The sequence below is a fragment of the Sylvia atricapilla genome, chromosome 1 (assembly GCF_009819655.1).
Source record: "Sylvia atricapilla isolate bSylAtr1 chromosome 1, bSylAtr1.pri, whole genome shotgun sequence".
NCBI classification, from domain to species: domain Eukaryota; kingdom Metazoa; phylum Chordata; class Aves; order Passeriformes; family Sylviidae; genus Sylvia; species Sylvia atricapilla.
The window spans coordinates 66,558,919-66,585,976 of record NC_089140.1 but is presented as its reverse complement, the minus strand read 5'-3'; the positions used below and the strand labels follow the sequence as shown (position 1 = coordinate 66,585,976).

Sequence of the window (27,058 nt, the reverse complement as noted above, 5' to 3'; positions counted from 1 at the left end):
GAGAAAAGTTTGCTGCTCTTCACCCTGCTCCTTCTCCCCCCGTACGCAGCCCCCGCGGCCCGGCGCGGATCCCCCGGGCAGGGGCATGGCGAACTGAGCGGCCGCAGCGGGCCGGGGGCGGCCCCGCCGCACCTGAGCGGCGGCGGGCGCGGGGGGCTCCGGGGCGCGGTGCCCCGCGGGCGGCCATGCGCGGCGGCGGCGGGGCTCAGCGCTGAGCCCCCCCGGCCTGGCCGCCCCCCGCCGGCCCGGGCCGAACCCGCCGCCGGGGGGCAGGGCTGGAGGGCGGCGGGCAGCCCCCGGGGACAGCGGGGAGCGGGGACGTCGCCCGCCCGCGCCCGGCCGAGCGCCATGCCGCGCCGGCTGGCCTGGCTGTGCTGCTGCTGGGCGCTGCTGAGCGGCGCCTGCCGCCCCGCCGAGCCCGCGCTGCCCGCCGAGGGCGGGGAGCCGCCGCCGCCCGCCGCCGCCTCGGGCTTCCTCTACCGGCGGCTGAAGTCGCACGAGAAGCGGGAGATGCAGCGGGAGATCCTCTCGGTGCTGGGGCTGCCCCACCGCCCCCGGCCGCTGCCGCGGGAGCCGCCGGCCCCGCCGCCGGGACGGCTGACGGCGGCGCCGCGCTTCATGCTGGACCTCTACCACTCCCTGGCCGAGGGCGCGGAGGGCAGCGCGGGCGCGGAGCGCGGGGGCCGCCCGCCGACCCCTGCCCCGCCGCTGCCCAGCCCGCAGGACAGCGCCTTCCTCAACGACGCCGACATGGTCATGAGCTTCGTCAACCTGGGTGAGTGAGCGAAGGAGGGAGCGGGTCCTGGGCTGCGCGGGGTCCGCCCGTCCCGCGGGCGCCCCGGGCCCGGGCAGTTCGGACGGGCGGCCGCTCCGCCGTGGGTCGCGACGGGGTCGGGGCTTTGCCGGCTGGAACCCACCTTGGACTGCGCGGGTTTCGGCCAGGAGGGCAGCTCGCTTCGGGGAAGGGCAAAACCTCCCGCAACAAGTAAAAAAAGAATTTACCCCAGCATGTAAAACCTTGAGGGAGGGAGTGAGAGGAAGGAAGGAAAAAAAGGAATAGTTATTTTTTTTAGTAGTCCTTGTTATGGTGGTAGTGGTCAGAGCCTGTAGTTCGGAATTAAACACACCCTCCTCTGCTTCTTGGGCAGCAGAGCTGGGGTCATGCCGGGGTGCAGGTTGCATTCACTCTGTGCAAGGTCCAGCAGCGCAGAGATGCCTTTCTAGCTTGAACAAAGTACAGCCACGCTACTTCACGGCGTCCTCCTCTTCTCCTTTTAAATTTTTTTTTGTTTGTTTGTTTTTATTTTAAGGGATCAGAGCTAGTGTGGTGGTGAATATGTGACTCTGTGTAGGTTATTCTGGTGATTGAGCGCGGGAACATGATAAAAATCTGTATCATGTGGAAATCTTGAATTGAGTTCTGTTAGACGTCAACCTGCTCTTCAAACAAATCATCCTGTCAGTGATGTTGAAGGGCTCTGAGGCAGGCATTGCAGTGGGAAAGTCATTAAGCTTTTTTACCTCAAGGAGCTCTTAGTACTATGCAATTGTAAGGAAACAGTGTAATTAGATTCTGCCTAATGTGGATAATGAAAATATTTCAGTTGGCAAATTACAGTTCCTTTTTTTAGGGAATTCCTGTGAAGCTCAAGTGTCTTAGCTGGTCAGCTGAAAAGTTCGCCTTTTTACTTGTGCTGCCAGGGCTGTGTGCCAGAACAACAACAGCTTGTCTTGTTTAAAACAAAAAAACCCCAAAAACCAAACTAAATTTGTTGTGTGTTTACTCGTTTGGAGCAGGGATATGCCACTGCAGCAGGAAATTTCTCGGAGCTCCCAGTGCTGGTACAGGTGTTCAATAGCTTTGTACCACGCTGTGTGCATCTAGACCAAGAGCTGATTAGTTTTTGTACCTGATGGAAATCACGTAGTAGCTCAGAAGACTTGCAAATAATTGTTGAAGGATTTGTCTACGCTGAAACTGAGGCGACCACAGCTCGTAGGGGTACAGCTGAGCTGCCTTAAGTGCTTAGACCTTCCAGGAATGTGGAACTCTGTTGCCTCCTTTTTACTGCAGGTGTGTACCTGTCATGGTCTCGGTGCCTTGTTTAAAGTCAGCTCAGGGATGTTTATGTGGTGCTGCCATCTCAGAGCTTGGATCAATTCGATCGAGACATCCTGGAAGTGTCCATCAAGGAAACCAGCGTGGTCTCTGTTCTCAGCTCAGAAGCTGAGATCTGGGAAATACTGTACCAGTTTCTATTCCAAAAGGGCACCTGCCTCTGTTTTTCTCCCCCCCCCCAGCCTCCCCAAACCTCTCTGTCCTTTGAATACCCAGAGCTTCTGCTGCTGTCTCTGTTCTTTGCCTTGTGGACTTTGAGGACCTGTACCTAAATTTAAGAATTGTGGTGCTCGCTGTAGCTGTCTGTAAGAAACCTCCATGGCACATTTTACTTGAGGGATGTGAAACAAGGTGCCTACAAGAGGCTAGGCAGCTCCCAAAAGAGCCGATATCAGGGATAAGTGTGAGCATGTGGTGTTTATAAAGCACCAGGAGAGTATTATTAGATGGTAGACCTAAAAGTATGTGTTTCTTTTGAAAATAACACCTTCCACTCATATGATTCAAATCAGTTCTGATAATTTGAATTTAGACACTTGCGTAACAATGAGGAAAATTATTAATGTAATGTAGTAAAATAGTGCAATTGAAATGCTAGTTATGTGTCTCAGGAAGGATGAATCAGCTGTAGAAATTTCTCATCAACTTCCAAATCTCGAGTCCTAAGCCATAATGTCATTTAATGTGATTGTTTGTTACCAGAGTGCTGACAAATCGATGGGCTGGGACTGAACAGCTGTTTGTCTGTTTTCTGTGGCTTCTCTGACATACCAGGGATTTTTTTTTGTGTGTGTCTTTCACCTGTTTATTGACATTTACTTTTCCATTTAGTGGTAATTCAGGTCAGAAAATTAGAGGAAACTCAAGGTTATATTCCAGTATAGAAACCAAAGGTCTGTTGGGAGAAAGCCAACTTGTTATCTGTCAAAGTGGCTTATTAGATGAAGTCAGAAATGCAGCAAAAGATGGTGGGATCACAGCAGAAAGGGAAGAATTCTTGATTTCAAGCACAGAACTATTCCAATGAAGTACATGTCAAACAACCCCGAAAACTCACAGCTGGAGTCTGCTTATATGTGGATACTGCCAGAATTATTTTAGTTGGGGCTTTCTGCATGTCTCCATGCATACAGTTGCTTCTGTTTAGTTAAAACTGACTTCTGATAAACTTTGTACTCAAGGGACAGCTGCCAAAGAGATGTGAGGAGCCCTCGCTGTTCTCTCAGGGTTAGGAGTGTGCGGTATCACCTGGAGATGCAGGTGCACGTGGCTGCGTGCGTGCCAGGTCAGTGTGGGTGACCTGCCTTCAGGTGCTGATGCTGCTTCTGCTGCAGCTCAGAACTAGACAAAACTGTGATGCATCTCATTGTGCTGGAAAGCCATCACCTGGGTCAGCTGTGCAGAGGAGTCCGACTTTGTCAAGAAAGTTTGCAGGTATTGATGTTCTTATAAAAGCGCATTTAATTTTTCCAGCCCTGCAGCCCAAAAAGAGTCACTAGCTTGTAGTCACTGCTGGTTTTAAACATGCAGGGCTCCAGCCCTTCCTGACCAACCTACATTCTTCAGTCTGGGGACACAGCAGATGTGTTTTCTGTCTGGGGAAGGCTATGTTTCCATATGTGCTCAGGATATGAGTCCTCTTTGCAGAGGTCTTGCAAAGCTGAGGGAGTTTGGTGAGGTCTTGGATAATTCAAGGCAGTGCAGGCTTGTCCCAGTCTCAAAGGTGATGGTGTTCTTGGAGATGGTTTCTATTTTGTTTTGGAGGGTTTTTTTTAAGTGAAAAAGGAAGGTTGCAGAGGGTGTGGAGGTTCTTCAGACACAGGGAGTTGCTGTCTTATGGGGAGGACAAGAAATATTCGTCTTTGAAATGGGGAGTCTGGGATTTATCTTGCCTGGCTGGTGATGTCTGTATTGTAGTATGGGCTTACAAGGTGTGGGCAATGATTCCCAGAAGGGCTGATCATAGGGGAGCTTGGTGTGTTTGGGATTTCTGGGAAATGCTTACCAGTTAGTTTTATAAAGCACCTGGAGTGTAGTATCAGGGAGGAGAAATAATTTTTTGTTCCCATTACAAACAAAATGACAAGAGATATAAACCAGTTCAGATAATTTTGATAATAATTGGGTTAAATACCAAAGGATAATTTGACAGAAAGCAATCTGAACTTGGTAAATCTGGTCCCTTTTCTGGAAGATGATCCTAGAAGTGTCTATTTTGGGTGTTTTCATTAGGATGAGGCATCTGACAAGTGCCTGTTTCTTTTCATTTCCCACATAGGAAGTCTGGATAACTAGCACAGATGGAAACATCTGCATGGATTCACTGACGAAGCAGGGTACCCCACTTCTGTGCTGTGGAAATGGCTGTAGAGCAGGGTTGTGGGGTTGGGGCAGGGGAACGCATTGTGGAACAGCAGGCATCTTTGTGAAACTGTTCAGCTCTTCTTGTAGGAAGAACCTTGATATAAATATGTGGCGTGTCTTGACACAGTACTGTTAGGAGAATAACATCTATTAATGTTTCCTATCTGGAAAATGTACCTTCCTCATGGCATGAGATAAGGTTATCTCCTCTTGGCAGAACAACCCGGGGTTGGTATGGAGATCCCTGTTGAGGCAGTGATGCTGGATTGACAGCTTGACCCCACTGTTCTCAGGCACATCAGTGCTGATGTGAAGGGGATCTGCACTCCATCCTCTGTTTCACCAGCTGGTGTCTTCAAAGTAGTGCATGCTGTGTGAAGCAGCAGAAAACAAGACTCTCAAAGACTGCTACTTTGACTGCATCCAGAATTATTTGTCTGTCATGAAAGGTGCTGTGAAGCAATCCTGTGTCAGAACATTGTCTTCACCCATGTCTTGCTGTCCTGGCATCCACACTGAGAGGAAAAACAGCCATGCACTTCCTACAGTCAAACCCAAGGAATTCAGAAGCAGTCTGAGTTTCTGCTGTGACCCAAATCTGGGGCTGTTGATAGCTGCGCAGGAAAAGTCTGAACCCGTCTAACTTGCCAGCGATAAGGATCATAAAACGTGTACTTTGGGGTTTGGTACTCGGTTATTCAGCATTGTGGCTTTTTGTATCAATGAAAATATTCATTGATACAAATGTTAGTATCTAACAGCACTGATTCACTGTATCTCTACTTTCAGAGAGAGTGTCTTCTATCATAAGACCCACATTTCCCTTGGGAGGGCTTCATGGAAAAGGTTGAGGGGAAGCTCACCTTTTGCCAGGTAGTCGTGCAGTCAGCCCTGAAGCTTCAACACTACTTGAATTGAGGTTGTGGTGAAAACCCTCTTCTAATTTTGAATCCCCAAACTCCAGGCAATCCTCATCCTCCCTGCAAGACTTCAAGTGTCTGCTGGGGCAAGGATGGTCCCTTTCAGTGCAAGAAAGTTGCTTGGAGGTAAATATAAGATGACTTGTACAAATACTCTCTCTCTCTTTCTCTTTCTCTCCTTGCCTATAAAGCAGCACCTTATGGATGCGATGTCTAACAAACATCTTTTTCATATTTTTGGCAGTGGTCACCTACCAGATTTCCTTCTAGGAATGATCTTGCACAAATCCATAGCACCTTAGGTGCAAGCAATATGCCTTTGTTGTACACAGCTTTTCACAGGAGGGGAGCAGTGCTCCAACATCCTTACATGTGTTTCTAAAGCAGGTGATTTTTTTCATCTGAAGGATTTGACCAGCCCACCTGCCTTTTTGCCAGTACCGTGCCTGCTGTTGGGAGATACGGAATTAGGCAACCAAGATGTATCAGGGATGTTGCGTGATTGTATTGATGGGACCGTACCATTCATACTGTCATCCCATCTGTTTACACTCTTGGCCACGTGTTGTAAAGGTCAAGACATCTACTCAGAGAGAATATCTGGGGTGTGTGATGCTGCAGATCTGGCTGTGCTGCCAGCTGGCTGTGTACAGCCTCGCTCGCTCGGCGTGTGAGCAGTGTCCTCCACGTGTGTCCAGAGCAGGCCAATATTAGAAATCATGAAGCTGATGATGGGAATGAGTTTACTGACTTCTGCCAAGCCTTGTATAGTGGGCTTTGATGCCAAGACAGATTCCCAAGTGCTGAAGAGCAGCTTTATATTTGCTGTTCAACTGATGCAGCTCGAGATCCTCATTTATGTAATCTCCTTGAAATAGCTGCGTGCTAGTGTGAAGCTGCTTGACAACATGATTAAAGAAAGGGCAAATGGTCTTTTAGAAGTCCTCAGCTCCTCTGGGCTTGGAGTTTGAGGGGTGGTAGTCATCCTTTTGTCTTTGGCCAGAAGTCCTGGAAGATGTGTGGCTCCTGGAAATGCTGCTCTTCAAAATCTGTACTGTTGAAATGAGTGGATGGTCATGTTCATGTAAGCAATTTATCCAAGTCTGACTGTCATCTGGACTAAGCTACTGGAACCAGACAGTGTGACATCAGTAGGATTATTCTCTGTCTTGTTAAAGCTTTTCAGAGCTCGAAAATTTAGAGTCTAAGACTTCAACATTTCACACAATTTTTTCTTCCAGCAACAACAACAATAACAACAGCAATTTATTGTAATTTTAAAAGCTACTATTGCCAAACCAGTCTTGATTACTTTAAGCCAAATTTTTTATCTGTAAATAAATGAAAATTTGCATTTTGAATTAGAAACACAGGTGTGGAACTGGTTTTGGTTTTTTTTTTTTTACTTTTTTTTTTTTTTTTGTAAAAATAAAAGCTGAACTTCCTAATTCTTTCCTTCAGAAAAATATTGAAGCTAAACCACTTCTTATAAAAAGGTTTTCTTTTGGCAATTTTCTTCTAGCTCAACTTGGCTTTAGCAGAAAATCACTTGAGCAGCTGTCATGGATGTCTTGTGCTGAGCTCCTGTTGGGACTGCTTGCTGCAGGCTTGTACCTCTGCCAGGGAGCTGTGGGTCCTTGCTGGGTCTAGCCCAGTGCATTGCAGTGGTTACACTCTCTCTTGTAGTTTAAAATGTAAACTTCTAAAAGGTGTTTGTGATTTAGGAGGAAGGAAGGTGCTGTTTAGACTTTCCATGCCATGGAGTCATGATTCTTTTTAGGTCGTCTTGCCTCATTGCTGACTTGTAGGGGGTTAGAGGAAGGTATGATTTACTTAGGACGTAAACAGTCTCATTGTGTGTTTCTGCTGTATCCCAGCAGATGCACAGCTATGCTTAAAGTACAGCCCACCTACTGATCATTTAACATTGCCATTTGACCATTTATATAACAGTGGGAAGCAAAGAACAAGCGCTGTTGCCCAAATGGAAAAATGGCTCATGGGTGAGAGATTCCCGTTTGTTACAGCAGGTATCAGACCTCAGAGCCTGGGAGATGGAGGTTAAGGACTCGAAAGCTCTCTTCTGCCTGCCTGATGCTTGGAGCCTGGTGTTGAATCATACCTAGGTTCCCTGCTCAATGGGGCAACAGTTTTAAACTCAAAGAGGATAGGTTTAGATTAGATATACGGCAGAATTTTCTCAATCAGAAGTAGTGAGACACTGAAAGAGGTTCCCCAGAGGAGCTGTAGGTACCCCATCCTTGAAGCTGTTCAATGTCAGGTTGGATGGGGCTTTGAGCAATCTGTTTTGCTGAACAACGTTCCTGCCCATGGCAGGGGTTGATCTGGATGGCTCTTAAAGATCCATTCCAGCCCAAATTTCCTGGAATTCAAAGTGGGAATTGAGAGGGCATTCATCATGGGCATTCTGTAGCCATGATATGCTGAGGGTGAGGAGACATGCCTGCAAAACCTTCAGTGAGTCATTTCTTTCCATCTTTTTTTCAGTTGTGCCAGGCAGAGGATGAGGAGTGGTGCCTTCTGCAGAGCTGCAGCACTTGCAGCAGGGGTGGCTGGCAGCAGCACACCAAGTGGCCTGGTGCTTTGCACCCAGAGCAGGCTCCCACACAGGGGCTTTGGGAAGGGCATGGGGCTGCTGGGCTGTTGCAGGAGAAAAAAGCTTAATTAAAGAAGCTGAGTCCCTGTGGGATTGCAGGGGTGTTTAATACCTCATAATGCACTTTGGTTCCTAAAACCTGCTGTGGATTGGGGCTGGCATTTCCTGAATTTTCAGTTACTTAAGAAACAGTCTTGTAGTGTTGGGTAGAGTTTTGGAATGGATTTTTTTTGTTTGTTTGGGTTTTGGGTTGGTTGGGTTTTTTTGGTGATGTAATGAGATTTGTTTTGTTTTGTTTTGTTATTAAGGGCACAAAGATTTTGACAGCACTGCTTTCAGCTCTTTTTATTTTACGTAGCAGTGTTCATCATAGCACAATGACAGAATTGAATCAGTGGTAGCAACAGTGGGAGCGTTTGGCAAAAAAGGATAATGTAGACAGAGCCGAAGTGTTCTGCTAACTAAAACAGTAGCTGTATTTTTCAGAGAGCTAGACATGACTGTTTTGATCCAATGTGGTGTTAATCACAAGAATACATAACTGCTTTCCTGTGAACTTTCCCCTTAAAAATATCCAATGATATCACCTGATGTTTTGCACGAATGCTCAGTATAACCAGAATTTAGAACAGCTGGCTCCATATAAACTTGGAACATTCATAGGTCAAACATTAGTGTATAAATAAAAACATTTTGAAAATGAAAACAGAAGCACAGTATTGGAAATATACTGAATGTGCAGATGTACTTCATGGCCTGAATAGCTTTACAAATTAATCAAGACAGTGTTAACACTTCTTCTGAAGAGTCAAATTTCCTGATAGTAAATGAGAGAGTGTTTTCAAACAGTACTCCAAAGATGTGTTATTCCATGTATGTTAATGGTTGTTTGCAGTGTGAGAAATGTATGAATTAGCTATTTGAAGCACTCTTTTAATGAATATATATTTGTTCAACCCAAAATCTTGTCAAACTGAGATCTACAGCTTTTTTAATCAATTGCAGGCTGTAAAATGTGCCATGTTTAAAGCATGCACAGGGATGTTTATGTTGAAGTGTACTGCTGCAGCTTTCTTATCTTGTCGCTCATGGCATCACGTTCGTGTGGCGTGTATGGTCAAGGTATTAGACACTCTGTTTGTACAAGGACTAAAGGGTGACATAATGTCTATTGAAGCACAAGTGTTAAGCTCCACATCAGGCAACAAAGAGCACTTAAAAAATGAGAACCGATTAGAGCTCATGAGCAGGGTCTGATAGTCACACGTGTAAGCCAAGAGGTGTTGGAGGGAGGAAAGGGTCGGCAGCTACAGTGTGAAACAGATGTGCCTTCTTGCATCCTTGTCTCTCCTGGGCTTTCCATATTTGAGAGAGAAATATGGGAGAGTAAAGCTCTGAGCAGTCTATTCCAGTCTTTTTACAAGGAATAGAACGATACAAATAAGTTGGAAAATAAGATTTAACTGTAACTAATACATACAAGATGCAAAAGACTTGTCTGCCTCTGCCTTTGTAAATTCTGTAATAATACAAAGTTGTTTGAACATTAACACTTGCTGCAGCCTAACTTCCATATTTTTCAAACTGCTTTGAAATATCTGGATAAAGGTTCTGTATCAGGGATGAAAGAAGTGGTCACAACTTTAATTCCTCATTGCACAGAGGTGCAAGCTCCCTCTGCCCAAATTCAGATGAACAGAGGTGGAGGCAGCGGTCTTTAATCACCAGATTCTCTGCAGGAAAAAAAAGGAGGAGGCATTTCCTATGCCACTTACTGCAGGCTTCCCATTCACATTTCTCCACTGCTTTTGGCCACACTGGTGCTGTGGTGCAGGAAGAAGCCTTACACACTTTTAATGTACCTAAGTCTTCATAATGATGCCGAGCCTGGTTCTTCAAAGCATTTGTGTGCAAGCAGGGAGAGGCTTCTGTGCAAGCCTTGACACGTGTGCACTATTTTGATGCTAAATAGTAGGAGGATAGTTCTAAAATTTAAGCCTGGTTTGAAATTCATGTTTTAATATCTACACAAAGATTTGATCCCAAGTACAGAATCCAGGTGCTCAATTTAAATGATGAAGGTTGGCAAAGAAACCCTTCATTTTAGAAAAGCAGCGGCCTCTCTTGCCCACAAACCTTCATCCTGAGACAGCTTTTCAAGCATGCAGATCTTTTTGCTTAATTATTGTAACATCAAACATCTTTGACATGAAAGGGACCAAGCAGTGGCTATGCAAGATAATGACTTGTTTATAAAAATAATTTAAACAGCATATGAAAAGGATAAACATGCATGTCCTGCCAAAATTCACTGTATGTTCTGCAGGCTTTGGTGATTGTGAATCTCTTGGCTTGCTCTTTCAATTTTTTTAAAAATTTTTTTTTAAACCCACAAAGAAAAAAGGCAGAGGGGGGAGGGAGTGAAGAGAAATGAAGGGAGACTTTTTTTTTAAAAAACAGAGTTCTCATATTTAAGGAAGTTCCAACTTATTATGCTATAGAAGATAGCTGGAGAGAAAATACATTTGTTTAAAGTACTACAATAGATTTTCTCGTTGAGATGTCTGTGTCTTGTCTCTTGCATGTGATAGTTTTTACACTTTAATGATTGTAGCAGCTGTCCTGTCCAAAAGTGTTCCATTCTGCAGGATATGTAATGCTCATTACTTGCTAGACAATATCAAGATACTACTCTGTCTCTTATTCAGAACCTCAAAACACTTCATAAGCATTGAAGTATCACAGTGTGCTCTGACAAATGTAAATCACTCTTATACTGATTTTCCAAATAACTAAGCTGAGGCTCAGAGGTTATGACTGGACCAGGGCTGTGATGAGGTCCCTGAAATTCTTGCTTCTGATCCTGCGATCTCACTGTGAGCCTGTGTGCTGTTTTACTGACCTGGCCAGTCCTCCAGTGGCTCATGGAGCCAGTGGAACAAGAGGGTCTTATTTGGTGATCCCTGTCTTTTTTCAGGTGGCAGCATGAATCAGCTGGAGCCTACAGGTTCTCACTTGGCTTAGGCTTTATTTTTTCCTGCTTGTGAACCTCGCTCATCAGTGTTGCACAGTCTGTGCCTTCTGCAGCTGAGCTCCGTTAGGGACATGGCCCTTCAGACACGCTTGCCAACAGCTGAACATAGGAAAGGTGAAAGAGGTCACAGGCTAGCACAGGTTTCACTTGAAACTTTGGAGAGCCTAATAAAGGTTTGGTTGACTTTTGGTAATGCCTATGCTGCAGAGAAGCTAATAAGTAGATGTTCTTCCGAGTTAACTGACAGTTCTGTTGAGAAACTCCCCATAAAAATGCAGTGTAGCAGCTGAAGTTGGTATAATGACTCCTTTATGTTTCAGAAGCTATTGGGATTGGGTCTGCCTGATACTTTTGCTATCTCTAGTCTCTGTAAAAACAGTTTTATGGGGTCCCAAAACAGTCTGTTGCTTCTGGCAGCCAGAGAGCTGGCAGCTCCGATGCACTGAGGCTTGAAGAGATAGTTCATTAATGCATGGCACTTTCCAGAATAAACATGGCAAACCTCCTCTGAAATAACAGACGGTAAATCCTCCTTGTCACTCAAGACTGCACGTTTGTCTTCAGAAGGGGGCCGTGAAAGAAGCTGTCCATCTCCTAATGAATGAAAAAGTAGAAGAAGAATTGTGCATTGTGTCGAACTTGACACGGTGAAGCTTCGGGGTGGAATAACAACAAACCTTTCCTCCCGTCTTAGCCCGGTTAATTGTGGACCGATCAATACCCACTGGGCAGGCTATCAGATGGCATAAACTATCACAGCTCTTTGCCAGGGATCCCTGCTGGGAATGACAGTACTTTTTGCTCCTTCTTTGACTCTTTTTTTGGGAAGATAGGTGTCAGCATCTCTCAGCTTTTTTAGGGATAGGACCTCTGGTTTCTCTGTGCTGGGAGACTTGTGAAGGTCGCTGCAAGCCAGGGTTGCTCAGAGCGCACAGATGTTTTGTGCAGCTTGTTATTTTCTATGTTGGAGGTTATGAGTCAGATTACTGTTACCAAAATGTTTATGTGAAATCATTTCTGAGTCATATATTTGCATCATATACAACCTGTCTGACAATCAAAACATTCAGTGCTCTGCTAATGATTATACTAAGTTTTCCAACACTCTGCTCCAACATAACATAATTACATGGCAGAGTGCAATATATTATTTTGACAGGGTTCTTCATGCATCTTGTTATGTCAGAATATCATCATTGCTATTATTTTAAATTATCAGAGTTTGTTGTATGAAACAAAGCTAAAAATAGGGAGAGGCAGTTCCTCGGAAACAAAATGCCCTGCAAATATCCTTGGCCTTTTTCAGTCCCCCCAAAAAACATTTTTCAAGAAGTTGCATAGTACTTTTAAGTTTAGTCTCTCCAAAAAGGTGCTTGATCAGGGCTTATTGGTTTAATTGACAGATTAACTGTGGATATTTGCCTGAAGAAAGTGTTTGGTGCCTGTGGAACTGCTTGGTAGTTTCTCTAAAATACATTTTTTTTAGATAGAACCAGAGTATTTTTAGCAGGATGAAGTCTCTAAACTACAACTTAATGCATTTTATGTTTGTCTCTTGTGTGACTTCTAGCATAAATAGGAATTGCTTACAAACATATTCTGAAAATTAGGGTGGGCATTTAAAATTACACTTGCCTTCGGGTGTTTGAGAACTCGGCAGGAGTGTTTGCCACCATGTTCCAGTGAATTCAGTAACTCCTCTTTAACAGTTTATTCTAGAGCAAGATGGGGAAAACTGAAGCATCCCCTAGCTCTGTGCTAAGGTAATGGTCAAGGAGATGAAAAGTGCATAGGAGCAAAGGTCTGCTTTTTTGTTTGTTTTGAAATACATGTCCATGAAAAAGCACTTGAATGTTAAAATGGAAAATTATGTTAGGGCTGACTTTGGTTTACAGTCTTTTGGAATTGGCTTTGGGAGCTCAGTTGTAAGTGTGAAGGGCACAGGCAGAACCCTTTAAATATAAAATATCACTTCATTTAATTGCTCTTACTGAGAAGGCAGAGTGCAAAATGCAGGATGGATTATGATGACATTCTTTATATTCCTAGTGAAAAAAAAGTATGGACAATACAGTAGTGGACTTTCCTGGCTACAAGTGACTGAGCTGTGCTTAGTAATTAGGGAGCCCACCTTTGGAGCAGTATAAGCATCCCTGTGCTGTATTAGTGAGCACCGTCTTTGCTTATGCACTCTCCTTGGCCAGCATCAGTGGCAAATACATAATTGGTCTATGAGGACCAATATATTGTGAAGTGTAGTGGAAAATGCCAAAATAAAATTTCAGTTGGATGGAGTCCATTTGTCCTGTGCTAATTTCTAGCCCTGTAAACAAACACAGCTGCTGAACGTAGAATCAGTGCTCAAGAGTGGTTAAAAACAGTGATGCATTGCTGGTGAGATCACAGCAGAAAAAAATATGTAATACATGAAGCTGCAGTAAGGATCAAGACTATCCTCAGCTCTGGAAAATTGTTACTATTTATATATTTTAATCTATTTATGATGCTTAGGATGTAAAGATTACTGCTGATTGTCATACCGTTCAGCTGGGACAGTCAGTGTATTAAGTATTGATGAGCCAGTTTTCATGAACTTCTGCAAAAGAGTGAATTTGCAACCAAAGGCTTGATGAATGTATATGTAGCTATTTTATATTTCTCTCTTTTATACCAATATATCACCCATTTGGCCATCTGGGCTTTGTTGTTATTTGTTTATAAATGTGAAGGATCCATGCAGGTAGGTTTGCCTGTCACTTCATCTTAATTAAAATGTCTTTAGAAATACTGCGATACTGAATAAGGAATGTGAGACTTCAAACATTAGAAGTCTCAGGGCCAAGGCTGCTAGGTCATTGGCAAAGTAGCAGCACTTACACTGTAATTTGTCTCATGGCTCAGTTATATGTTTTGACATCCCTGAGCTGACTAATTGCTCTGGGGAAAAAAGAGCATCTTGGTTACTGTAGTAGAAAAGACTGTTTCCAGCCTCTTCTGTCCATCAAATGCTTTATCTAGGGACTGCTGCATGGTCATCCCCAGAGCTAGCAGAGTACAGCACTTTTGAACAGCATCAGCTTTAATGTTTTAGGCATTTAAAAGCCATCCTGGGGCTTTGACTTGTGGTAGGTTTTTCACTCCATGCTCTTGCGCAGGACAGGTTGGTGCCACCTTCTCCAGAAGCCTCCTGGGGCTGGAGGAATAATTGGGTGCTCGCCTTGGTGTGTACTGGACTCGTGCCATCATGGATTTTGTCATGTCTGCAGAACATGACTGGGGTCCATCAGTGGCTGGGTTCTGGAAACTCTCCTAGCCCTACCCCAGCTCAACTACAGGCTGGCATGGAGCATTTAAATCTCAAGCTGTCAGTCTGGCACGTTCCATAAACAGTAAATTGACTCAGAGTGGCTAGGTCTAGTGCTATAAAACATACCGTTCAGGTATTATTGCCAAGGAAAAAAATTACCTGTAAATAGCAGACTTACAGCATAGGGGCTTATTTCTGTGCTTATGCTTTTTACATTTCCATCTTTGCACCAGCTTGGCAAGAAGGTAAATTAAATGTCAAAACTATTTTTATGTAAATATATGCATTATTGAATCTCTTACTCATAAAGCAAATAGTACTTTAAACCCACACAAAACAGTTGAAGCTATATATATTTTCTCACTACTGAATTTGGCTTTTAATAACTTGGAGTGAACTGTCCAAAATAAAGTTAGGAATCAAGGGCACTTTATTTTCCAGCTAGCAACATATGTATTCTTGGCTTTGCACCGTACCAATCTGAGATGGAAGAAAATCATCCAGAGAAACTGGATTTGTACTACAGATCCTCTCAGCAATCAAGAAGAGAGAAATATCATAGTTAAATAAATTCATTATTTAAAATTCATGAAATTTTCTTAAACTGTATAAATCTACAAAAAATATGAAGGACTATTAGGAGACTGTGGAGGCTTTGATATCAAATAGTGGTTTTCTAATGTGTTTCTCCTGCTGGAAGTGCAGCCTTGTGCCAGAGTCAGAGGCAGCAGTAACCCAGAGAAAAGATTTCAGTGCTGCTACTTGAGGAGTAAGGACAGCAAAACTTGCCCTCAGCACATACAGACAGAACCTCAGCTGAGGTTAGGGATTGTGTACTAATCCCAGGTCACAGTGGCCTGGAAGGAGATGCTTTCTGTCCTTTGTGGGTTTCATGGTTTGTCTCCATGTCATGGATTTTCTTGTCCCGCTGCCCTCCTGTCTGTGGGAAATTACTCAAGGTTGGTTGTGGGTCCCAAAGATAAGGTGGGAAAAGTCAAATCAGGAAGTCATGCAGACAAGAGCTTTTTGCTGAAGAATGCCTGGCCCGTGCTCTGCCACTATCTCCTGTGGGATCCACCTTATTGCTGTGTTATTGCTCCCTGCCACATGCTCAGTGTCAGAGCCACTGTAGCAGAGGTCTCCACTGGCTTTGCCTTGCCTTCTGTGCAGAAGGAGTTCCTGAGCATGTGGGTATACTCAGGCTAACTGGGATGCAAAGAAGCAAGAGAGAATCCTCAGCAGAATTGTGTATGATCTGCCATCCCAGATTTAAAGTCAAGCTCTTAAGTCAATTATCCGCAATTCAGATAATTTCTGACTGTATTGCAGGGTATTTGCCTGCCACCATGTGTGGCATGAAGGGCACACATTACTACTTTTGCCCTTTCTTGTTGAATAAAACCAAGCTGTATTTGAGGACAAAAAAACCTGTTGGAGTGCTTTCTTGGGCAGCTGGGCTGTGAAAGCTGATTTGGTTATCTGAGGCTGAGGTACATGTGAAGCACAACTGGGGAAGACCCCTGAAAAAAGCCAGCCCTTGGAATGTTGGATACAATCACAAGCAAAATATGCAAGACTCCACCAGAGCTGTAGTAAATGCAGCAGCTGGTCATGGGTGGGTCATGTCCAGTAAGTCACTTGGGCTGGCCATGCATGCCTGATTTCATGGGCATGAAGGAGAGGAGAAACTCTGGAGAAGGAGGAATGAACTAGACCAGAGAGAGGGTCATGGCTCTTGCCTGTGCAGGCAAGTGAATTTGAAGGATGGTGACTAAGAGGTTCTGGTTTTCTAAAAATAATGCTTTCCACTGACTGAAACCACAGCTCTTGCTGATGCAGCTTTTGATTATTTTACCTCTTATTCCATCTTTCCTAGTTTGCATGATTCAGACTTATGTAAACACTAGTAATGGTGCCTCACTGCGGTGAAAGCCGCGCTGTGTGAAAGAGACAAGGCTCACGGGGCAGGAGATTTGTCCTGAAAGCCTTTTTGTCCATGAGATCCCCTGTGAATCCTCAAGCAGCTGCTGAAACGAGGGGTCAGATATCTCTGCTAGTTGAAATTTGGCTTTTTGTTCTGATTTGCGACATCTATATTGGTGTAACTCTGGTGGTGCCCAGAAGAGGTCTGAGGAAAATGATGCAGCTTTCGTTTCTGACAATGTCCTCTTTTACAAAACTTCCTCTTAATGACTTTTGTTCTTTCTCGTTAAATGCAGTGTATGAGCAAAGGCTGCTGAGAGTGGGGTGCTTCTGGTTGTCTTTACACACAAGCCCAAAGGAAAAACTGAAACAACAGATGAGTAAAGTGGTTGTGGTTTAACTTGAGCCATAAATACTATTTTCCTTTTTAAATGTGTTTTTGGAAGGTGAGGGGAAACCAATTATGATTGAGTTTAAAGCAAGCAGATTATTCCTGTATTTGACTGAGATGTGTGATTCATCTTGACTGGCTTTTTCTTAGTTTTTAAGTCATTCTGCTTGTGTTGCATTAATTCCCTGAGCTTTATTGTTAACCTTGCTACCTGAACAAATTAAGCACATGTCTTCTTGTGGTGTTCCCTTAATTATATACCTGCTGATCACAGTTGGGTTACCTATATTTGCATCTGCTTCTTTGTGTAGCTAGAGGACAATTAATGCTGCAGGTTTTTTTCCCCCAGCCTTTGAAAACTTTTGTTGTGTATTGTGCAGGTTATGTTAAATCACTTCAGTGTCCTGTTTTTCCATCACTTTGGCATTTCTCTGTGCGTGGAGTGCAGAGGTAATAAACTAGAGTACAACAGTTGCTACTTTCATAAGCAATGTTGGTGAACACAAAAAGCCCAAGTCACAACTAGAAAGGTAAATTCACATTAGGACTGGGAAGAGCCCTCAGAGCTATTGAAAACAAAGATTTTGTAGGCATTTTGTCCAGCAAGCTCCACAGAAATCTGTTCCAGTTTTTCTCCATGTTTCTCAGGTCACAGGACTCCAGCCAGCTGCCCTGGGGGGAAAGAAAAAAAAAAAAAAAAAAGTAGGAGCGAAGAAGTGAAAACCAGCACCTGCAGCTGTAAGCTGCTGGGGAAGATGTGCTGGGAGCAGGAGACATCAGCAGTGTCACTGGGTGTCCTGGGTCCTCACAGCAGGGAGCACCTGCTGTTCCCAGCTATACAGAGGGAAGATATACCAAACATGCAAACTCCTGCTGCTTTGATTTGAGGAAAATTTTGTCACTGGTCCTGGCCTTAGCATATGAGAGGTTGTAAGTAATTCAGCAATGGGGTCCGAGCAGGCTCTCACCCTGCGAGAGACACTGAGGCTCTCTAGCTTGGGTCAATACCTGATGCTGCTTCACAGGACCACAGGAAAAGGCTCAGATTGTTGATGTAAGTCATGAAATGTGGGACTGATACGGTGTAACTATGGGCCAAATGAGCAGGGGAAAAAGAATGATAAAAAGAATGATGGCCTCCCACTCGATTGTGCTCTAGCAGTACTGACAAATTTGACACCTCTGTCCTCACTTCCCAAGTTTCAAGTTCCCATTTCAGAAGCTGCAGGAGCAGTGGTTAAGTAGGACAAAGCACACCTCAGCTCTTCTCCCAGTTTTTCATGTGGATATGTGCATGCTGTGCTCATGTGCTCTTCCCCTCCTGCTCAACACCACCAGGTTTCTGTCAGGAATATCTAAAGTTTACAGTGTGAAGGTGTTGGAGGTGGCTTGTGAGAGATGTAAAACACAGGTACTGTGTATTGCCTCTGGGGGGAAGGATCTGCTAGTTGAAATTTGGGGTTTTGTGACATCTATGTTGGTGTAACAACACAGGCATTACTATTGGTAGGAGCAGTGACTGAACGCTGTAGAGTGAATGCCCCAGACATGAGCGTTGGTTTAGATAAAGCTTGACTTTATATCCTTCTTATGTATGTGGTGGAGAACAGACTCAAAGATCTTCAACTCCATGCAAAATTACTTTGAGTGGTACGTGCCCAGTAGGTACCCTGTGTGAGAGTAACTGATGTGTCAAGAAAATGAGACAGCTTCAGGATAGTGGGGGAGAAAAGCCCTAGAGTTTTACTGAAACAGCATTAACAGATTGTCTCTTGGAATGCAATCAGCAAGCAATAAGGGTTGTTAAATAGATACAAAATTCAAGTGACTTTACTCTTAATAAAGGAAAAGCTAAATAAATATTTCAAGAAAACAGTGAAGTCAAATTGCAATAAATTTTATTATTTAGTGCACTTTTAAGGCCCCAGGACAGGAATATATCTGCATTCAGGAAAGCACTTAAGCACATGCTTTCCTGAATAGGGACAGTCTAAGGCTTATACTTAAGTGCTTTCCTGAATGTGGGCCAAAGCCTCCTAAGAGTTTATTTTCAAGACACTCTGCTCTTAATTAAAACACTTGGTCAAATGTAACAATTAGGTGTCAGCTTGCTTACTGTCACACAGCAACCTTCTGTAACAGCAGGCGGTAGCACTCTACAATGACTGAGGTCAGGAAGCAAAGACTTCTTCATCAGTTGACACTGTGAGAGGAAATTCAATTTTTACAGACATCCCAATAGTTCCCTCTGGCAAGTGCTGGAAATCTAAAATAAATTGAAGAGCTCTGCCAAGAAGTGGCCCAAAACTGTTTGCAGGGTCTGCAGTGGAACCAGCCTGAGCTCAAGTCTTCTCCCCACTGCAGCAGGGCTGAGCAGCACTGGAGCTCTGGCTGGTGCCATCAGTTCATGTGGTTGGGCCTCAGTCATTCTGCCAGGTGTTCTGTTCCATTTATTCAGACGTTAAATTTTTATTTGATCATTCCTCACAAGCATCCATTTGTTCTTTTTCTCACTCTGGTGGCTGGGAGCCAGTTGTGCTAATGGCACTATCAGATGTGCTGGAGAAAGTGGAGTCACTGCAATGCTGCTTCTCCCCGATCCAGGGTCCTGGTTGGCACTGAAATGTAGATGAAGCAGTGGTGGCTCCTCCTGCCCTTCCCTGCATTGGTTGTTTCGTGCTTCCCATCTGGAGGAGAAAGAGCTGCTGAAGTAGTTTGGAAATTGCCTTGCTGGGAGGGACAGGCATGACCTGGTCACACAAGTAATTGTGAAAATGAAGTTGTTCTGGGACGTGTTGTCAAAGAGTCCTTGCTCCCCGAGAAGATGGCCTTCAAGCATCTCCTGCGTTGCCAGGAAACAGAAAAGTAAGGGTTTTATTTTGGCACCTTGAAGGCAGACAAGTGACTTTGATGAGAGGATTTCCACACAGGGCTCACCTCAAATCCTATACTTGGAGCATCCCTGTCCAGAAGCCATTATCATGAAGTGCTGGAAGTGGTGTTGGATTCCTGCCTTGTAGCAGTCTTAGCTGTCATATGAATGAGGACATTCACTCTGTTTTTCGTGAGGAGTTGGACTTTATATTTAAAGTGTGTATGGTTTGAAAGCCTATTGCATTTTCTTTCCCTCCTCTTAAGCTTAGTATGCCTGCCCTCTACCTCATATCTAAAGTGTCTTCCCCACTTCTGCTGTCCTTTTGAGTTGACTATTGTTACGATAGTTGCCCTGTCTCACTTACTTTTATGTACTTTGCTCCAAATTTGTGATCTCTAATTGTGGGATAGCTCACAGCAATCCAAGCTGTTGCCTTTTTGTGTGTGGTTCTTCTGAGTAACTCCTGCATAGGGTTTTCATCAGGTTGCAGTAACCTTGATTTTTACATCAGCACTTAATTTCTGATATCTAGGGATGTTAGATGGCCTTTAAAATCCTTTAAATTTAAGGATTTAAAAGGCGTGATGTTAGCAAGTCCATACCACGTTCAAAACTGATCCTGAAAGATTTTCCCACACTAAGACTCAGATGAAGTTGTCCCTTTCTTGTCCTTTTGAATGTGGTTTCAACTTGAACTTGGGAGGACCTAAAGCTCTTGGCTCTTGGCAAAGAGGCAAAGAACAAAGGAGAAAATAATTTTTTGTGGAAAAAGATGAAGAAGGATATAAGATTTGGTAAACAAAGACTGAAAATTGCATCCCTGATAGGTTGAATTTTCCACTTTACGGAGAATGTGCCAGAATACTACAATAAAATACATAATGTGTTTCCTCTGCCTTCCCATTGTAAAACTTGAGAGTCATGGCATATTAACCAAAACCAGATACATCCATTGAGTTTCCATACTCTGAAGCAGTATAGGGTGGGGTGAAGCTGGTATTAATAGGTCTATTCATCACAATAAATGTTCCTGGTAGATGTGGGTGGTTCGGACTCAGTGAAGAAATGGCTCAGAAGTGATCAGTCTCCACCCAGAGAAGCAGGAATTTTTAGCAGGGAGTGTCCCACATACCGGCAATAAAAAATGATGGCTAACCGAAGAGTCTTTTTTCGGAGGATTTTATTTTAAATTCAGGTGACCTGAGCTTTCATTACCACCAGGAGTCATTTTGGTTTCCCAGCTGTTTCCTAATGCAACTTGCTAATTATTGGTCCGTCTCCATAGGTAAATCTGCATTTGATTAAGAGCTGGCTTTAGGCTGTCGTCTTCTCACTTCTGTCCCAGCGTGCCATAAAAAGCCCTATAAAATATGGAGGTTCTTGAGGGAGTTGGCATCTGCAGTGCTGACTGACACTAAACCAGCATTTTTGTGAATTTGTGTCATTATGTAAGTTGTGCGTTCTCTTCAGAAATTTATCTGTTTGTTCACGGGTTTAATTGCTATTTCTTTTACAGCCGGGCTTGGAGTTCGTAATGAGAAGTCTGTGCTGGGCGTTGTACCAATACATAACAGAGAAGGCAGCTCTGCCCTTGACTGCTAAGAGGACATGACGAGATGACAGGAATAACAAAAGGGGTGGAGGACAGAGTAGCAAAATGAGCAGAGATTAACAGAAAAATATGTGTCTACCCACATTAAGTAAATTATTTGAAATACAATGTGTTATGTATCAATATGCAGGAATATGCATTTTACAGTATTTCATATCACATTTAGAGATTTATGTGGCTTTTTAATCTTTGAAGAAAAAGTAAAGACTGTACATAGTTTATTTCTGTGCGGGCAGAATAGTCTTCTGTATCCAATCTTGCTTCCATGTCCCTCGGAGGCATGTGTACATGGAAATCGGTTTTAGGCTAGTGCAGCTGAAACAGAAAATGAGACATCAATGATGTCTGGGTTTAAAACTTGGATATCTGCTCATAAATGGATGTTTTGAACTCTCTGCTTGCAAGAGAGATCTGCAAGAGGGATCATTTCTTGTGTAGAGTGATGGACCTCTATTGATGGCTGGTCTCAGCAGAATATACAGAATCACTTGGTATTTTGGAGAACAGCATGCAAGGGATTGAGTCAACTGAACAAGAGAAAAGCAAGCAAATTTCTATTGCAGGTCAAAGACCAAACATGGACAGAAAGAAATCTTTTCCCTTAAAATTATGTTTTGGGGAGGATGGCAAGAGTTCATATAGGGTTTGTGACAAAAAGCAGTCACTGAGGTAAAGGTAACCTGTCATTTGCGGTCCACATTGTTTGCTGTGGGCATTTTCAGAAGCTTGTAGGCACGGTTTTGCATTTCATGGTATATTCTACAGTGGTGCTTATGGACTCCCTGGAGGTGGGAGGAGCACATTCTTCCTGTGTCTGCTAAATAGATTTTCTGGCCATTTTGATGTCCATGCTGTGAAGTCACAGGGACCAAGTGGGTTGAACAATGGACAGAAGTTGCCTGAGAAGGCTGGAGATGCAAACGCATTCCCATTTCTTACTGTAAGGCGGATGTTGGTCTCAACTCTGAGTTTGTTTGCTGTGGGCTTTCTGCAGCGATCGAAGACAGCCCATTCCTCAGTGGAGAAACATTGTCTGTTCAGCTATGCAAGGGCTTGTAATTTGATCACATAATTCTGAAGCGTTGCATTTTTGTGGATGGATGTGGGAGGCTGTGTGCCACGTCGCACCCTTGCCGTCTTGGGTTTTACCATTTAAGCCTCCTGTTTGCTGATTACACACATGCTGAGGTTTCAGTCTTAAAGCTTCATTTCTGGGTCTTCCTGTTCTTAACTTTGAAGAAAGCAGCCATCTCCACCACAGTCCAGCCAGTGTTCACAATGTGACTTCTGGGTTGGCTTCGTACACACTGTGGTTTGCACTGATGAGCTGCTAGCCTTCATGGGTGAGAGGTGGCTAGTGCCAGGGTGAGTTTGGATGCTTGTGGACTCCTCTGCAATATGTGGCAGTGAAGAATTCAGATGGTAAATCACGTTCCTGGTTGTTGGTGGTGAGAACAGATGAGTAGTAAGTCAGGCTGAAGTGGAAAAAGTGGCCAGAGGCTGGGGCCGGGACTCTGCATTGGTCAGTGGTGGAGGAGAGAGAAATGTGGGACTGGCGAAAGAGATGAGTCAGGCAGGAACATTTCTGCGCATGGGTGGAAGAGTGAATGAGGTGGATGCACTGTGTGAGCAAGCTGGGGTGTAAGGCTGCTGCTGGGCTTCTGGTCATAACTGGCACAGCACTGCAGAAATGCAGTGCTTTTTGTGGAAACACTGGTAAATGGTGGCATTAAAGAAATTGAAAGTGTGTTCTTACGAGTTTGAGACGTTGAATTACACTACAAGTGATATTTTAAGAGAATGGACAAGTATGTGAAGAAATTTAGAGTAATTTTGCTGCTATTGACTTTCAGTGGTGCTCCAACCTAATCTCAACCATATCTGCAAGAAGGAGGAAAAGGCTCTTGAGCACTGGGTGCCAGAGTTCCTACTCCAAGTTGTCTTTTGTCCTGTCTGTGGCCAGTCCTCCTTGGATGATCCTCTCTGCTTCCTGGGACCAGCCTGAGCATCCGTGCCACAAATATAAAGCTATTCCAAACCTTGTTGAAGCATACCTGATTGAGGGGAAGGGCTTAGGCATGACCTTTGCTTGACTCTTCTTCTGGAAGTGCTGGGGGCAACCAGCTTGCAGTTGTTTTGGAGTCTGAGTTAGCTCAAAGGTACCAACAGTGTGTGACTTGTCATGAGCTGCACTGCTGGGTTTCAGCATTATTGTTGGTCAGTCTTTTTTTAAAAATTAATATTTTAGCTTTTTTAGCAAAAGAGCTAAAGTGTTATGGTTTGGATTTTTAAGGACATTATTCTTCTTTCTATTGAAATAGAAATGAGAAAGGGAAGAAAGAGAAAATCGTGTCTTTCCCATTAAGAAAGATTCTTTTTTCATCCTTTTAGTGGCATATGTGATGGTTATTTGCAAAAGTTTCTTTCATTTTTTAAGACCCCCCCCAGCCATTTTTTTTTTCTTAAAGGAAATGTTTTAAATATGGAAAGCATCATTTTTCATTAACTTTATTTTTCATTAACCTAATTTTGGAGGGTTTTTCGTGCTCTAAGCTCAGATGACCAACTGGACCTACCTAGTTGGTCTCTTGAATATAGTGTTTTTTTTTTCAGTGGATTACTGCATAAGAGTTTCCCTCTTCTTTTTTTTGCCAGAGTAGGATTAGAATGAAAGAATCAGCCAAAAGACAGTGCATATAGATTAAACTGTTAGTCCAGATGATTTATGCAGAAAACATGTATCTCATGCATTGTGAAAAACACAAGGGGTAAAAAGTATCATCGTTTGAAGGTTAGCTTGTATAGAGTGCAAAGAAAATAACCAGATTGCAGCACTTTGGAGCAAACTTTTTACTTCTCTTTTAAAATAATTGAAAAATCAGTTATTTTCATACAGTCATGCATAAGTATTTTAGTGTTGACCTTCCCTTTTCATAACTTTTTCTTACACAATTCTTCAAAAATTCCTTTACTGTTTTTCTCAGATTTTATCTCAGAACACGTGTTTTTGTCATTAATTTCATTCTTATACCTTCATTGTTTTACCAACTTTCTGATGGCCTAGTCTATCTGTGTGTGTCTTTCTATTAGTTCCAATTAAGTTTGTCCTATGAGTGTGATTTCTTCCCTTCTTTCCCCCACTTTCCCCTCCAACACTCCCTTTGTAGTCCTAAGCTTCTGTTGGCTGGAAGAATGTGACAGGGTGCTGATCCTCCTGTGTTGTCTTGCATTTGTTGCTGAAAATTTCTTACTGGCCACCTTTGGAAACAAAGCTCAGGGCTTCCTGAATTGTTGGTCTGGTCTATTAAAGCTGTTTCTGTGATCTCATCAATCTGACTCTGTCTGGTTAGGGCTGTAAATAAGTGTGACTTGCTAAGTGCCACATCACAGACAGAAGGATCAGCCTCAGCCCTCCATCAGCCTTTGTTGGCTGTTATTTTGGTTGAGCAAATGAAAAGGAGGCAAATCCTTCAGGTTTTGAGCTTGCTATTGAGCAATATCAAGAGACTTTACTGGAAATTGTCCCTTTGGTTGCATGTTGTTGGTTTTCTTTTCTAAAAAGCTTTGCTCAGGTATTGCCTTACAGCACCTGCCTCCAGGGTACGAGTTTGTGAGCAGACCTCTCTTGTGAGGGACCCACAGCCTCTTCTGTGAATTTTTCCCCCATCAGCCTTTTCCCACATGAAAACTGTAGAGAGTATGTTGCCAACATTTCTTTTTTGTGTATTTCTAGAGCAGAAATGAGCAACAAAGATCAAACTCTTCAGGTTGTTGGCTTGACTGAAAAGAACAAGTTAGTTAATATCTTTGTTCTTTTCTTTTCAGTCTTTAGTTCTGAATTCTCCTGTAGAGTGTAGGAAGATACCTTTATATGTATCATTTGATACCAGAAGGAGCTGTGTTTAATTTAGTGGCTGACTCAAGGATTTTGAATGTATGACAACAAATATTAGTGTTTAATATAAGATTCATGACAAAACTTTTTGATATGGGAATGGGATTAAGTGCAATATTGATGGTACAAGGGCATCAGCTGCCCTGTGGCTGCAGGAACCCCCTTCCCATTGGTCTGCTGGACAGATTGTGCACCAGGCAAGCTGTGTTACACTGATGAGAAAATGTAGGTACCAGTAACAGCTCTTTCAGTTCTAGACCTGTTCTTTAGAGGTCCTTGAGCAGATACCCAAGTGGTGAACTTCAGACCTAGGAAAAAAGTAAACCTGTTATCAATAACTCAGAGCTGGCTTTGAGTTATGAGAGCACAAACAGGGGGTAACCTTTTGGGGTAAGATTGTTTGGTTTGGACATACCTACAATTAGAAAAACAAAAATGTGCAAGCAGATGTTTCAAGGTTTTGTTTTATTTTGTTTTGTTTTGAATGAAAATATCCAGTCCTAGCTCAGGGGGTTTTTTTAGGCCAAGTTCTGGTTCAAGGCAGGTGGGAGATCTTACAACTGACTTAGAAAGCCCTGACATGACTCAAAAAGTGAGTATGAGCATAAATTGTAATGATACCTATGGACATCACTGACCTACAGATTCAGAGTGGACAGGGAAGCTGAGCCTCTGCCAAGTGGCACTCTTGCAGTGGGGCTGCTTTCACTGATCTCGTTCTATGCGCTGTGCATTATGTTTTAGGAGGTAATGCTGTGTTTCTGTGTGCTTTTTGGATCCTGCAAGAATTTTGTTGTTTTCGTTTGGGGCTTTTTTTGCAGTCAAGTGAATGGACAAATTAGAAATCTAATGCTGGCAAAAGATTTTAGGTAGGGCTTTATATGCAAATGAAAACGAGCTGCAGATTTAGTGTCCATTTAGCAAGTCAGTGGGATGGCAGTGAATGGCCTGCATGCAGCTGACAGGCCCTGGAAATCAGTTGTAAAAAGAGTGGAATGAGGTCTTTTGGCTGATTAAATCTTTGAAGATTAGTAACCTTGAGAAGAGTAGTGCTTGATGGGTGGGAGGACTGCTTAAAAAAAGTAGAAACTGGATCAAGAGTTTTTGTTGCTTTTTTCCTTTCCTAAGTTGAAATTTGGAAAGGCACCTTTCACAGGCAACTGTCAGGAAAAGTGAGTGTGATATGAGTTACCCTTACCCCCTTGAGAATCCTCAAAGAGCTGGCTGATGTCACTCTCAAAACCTTTCTTGATGATTTTGAGAGGCCGTGTCCTGATTTTAAGGGGCAAGAAAGAGGATGCTGGACATTACAGGCCCATCAGTCTCACTTCAGTGCCTGGTACGGTTATAGAGAAGATTATTCTTGGAGGTATGGAAAAACACCTGAAAGATAATGCAGCCATTGGTGACAGCCAGCATGGCTTCATGAGGGGAAACTCCTGCCTAACAAACTTGATTTCCTTATATGACAAGTTAACCCAAGCAGTTGACCAAGGGAAGCCAGCAGCTGTCTGGATTTCAGTAAACCTTTTGATACTCTCTCTCACAGGATCCTCCTGGACAAACAACACATCATGTGATGGGTGAACAAACGGCTCATGGGTCAGGCACAAAGGGTTACAGTGCAAAGGGTTACAGTACAATGGGTGACGTCAGACTGGGGATCTGTCACCGGGGAGTTCCACAGGGCCCCATCCTCAGCCCTGTGCTCTTCAACATCTTCTTAAATTACTGGGATGCAGGACTGGAAGCGACACTGGGCAAATGATACAGATGATACAAAACTGGGAGGAGTTGTTGACTCCCTCAAAAGCAGAGAGGCCCTGCAGAGTGACTTTGACAAATCAGAGGGCTGGGCAATAAGCAACAGGAAATGCCAACCAGGGAAAGGGCTGCATTCTGCATCTGGGATGGGACAGCCCTGGATGTAGAGACAGACTGGGGAATGAGAGGTTGGAAAGGAACCCCATGGAAAGGGACCTGGGGGTCCTTGTCTGTGCA

The 27,058-nt window shown here is 43.6% G+C and overlaps 1 protein-coding gene across 1 annotated transcript in view; it reads left to right on the top strand.

Annotated features, from left to right (window-relative positions):
* The first annotated feature begins 333 nt into the window (after positions 1 to 333).
* Positions 334 to 27,058, top strand: part of BMP6 (bone morphogenetic protein 6) — an 87,123-nt gene continuing 60,398 nt past the window's right edge. The window contains exon 1 of the mRNA XM_066324987.1: positions 334 to 775. Coding sequence (XP_066181084.1) covers positions 349 to 775 — 427 coding nt within the window. The 5' untranslated portion in view covers positions 334 to 348. The remainder of the gene's footprint in view (positions 776 to 27,058) is intronic.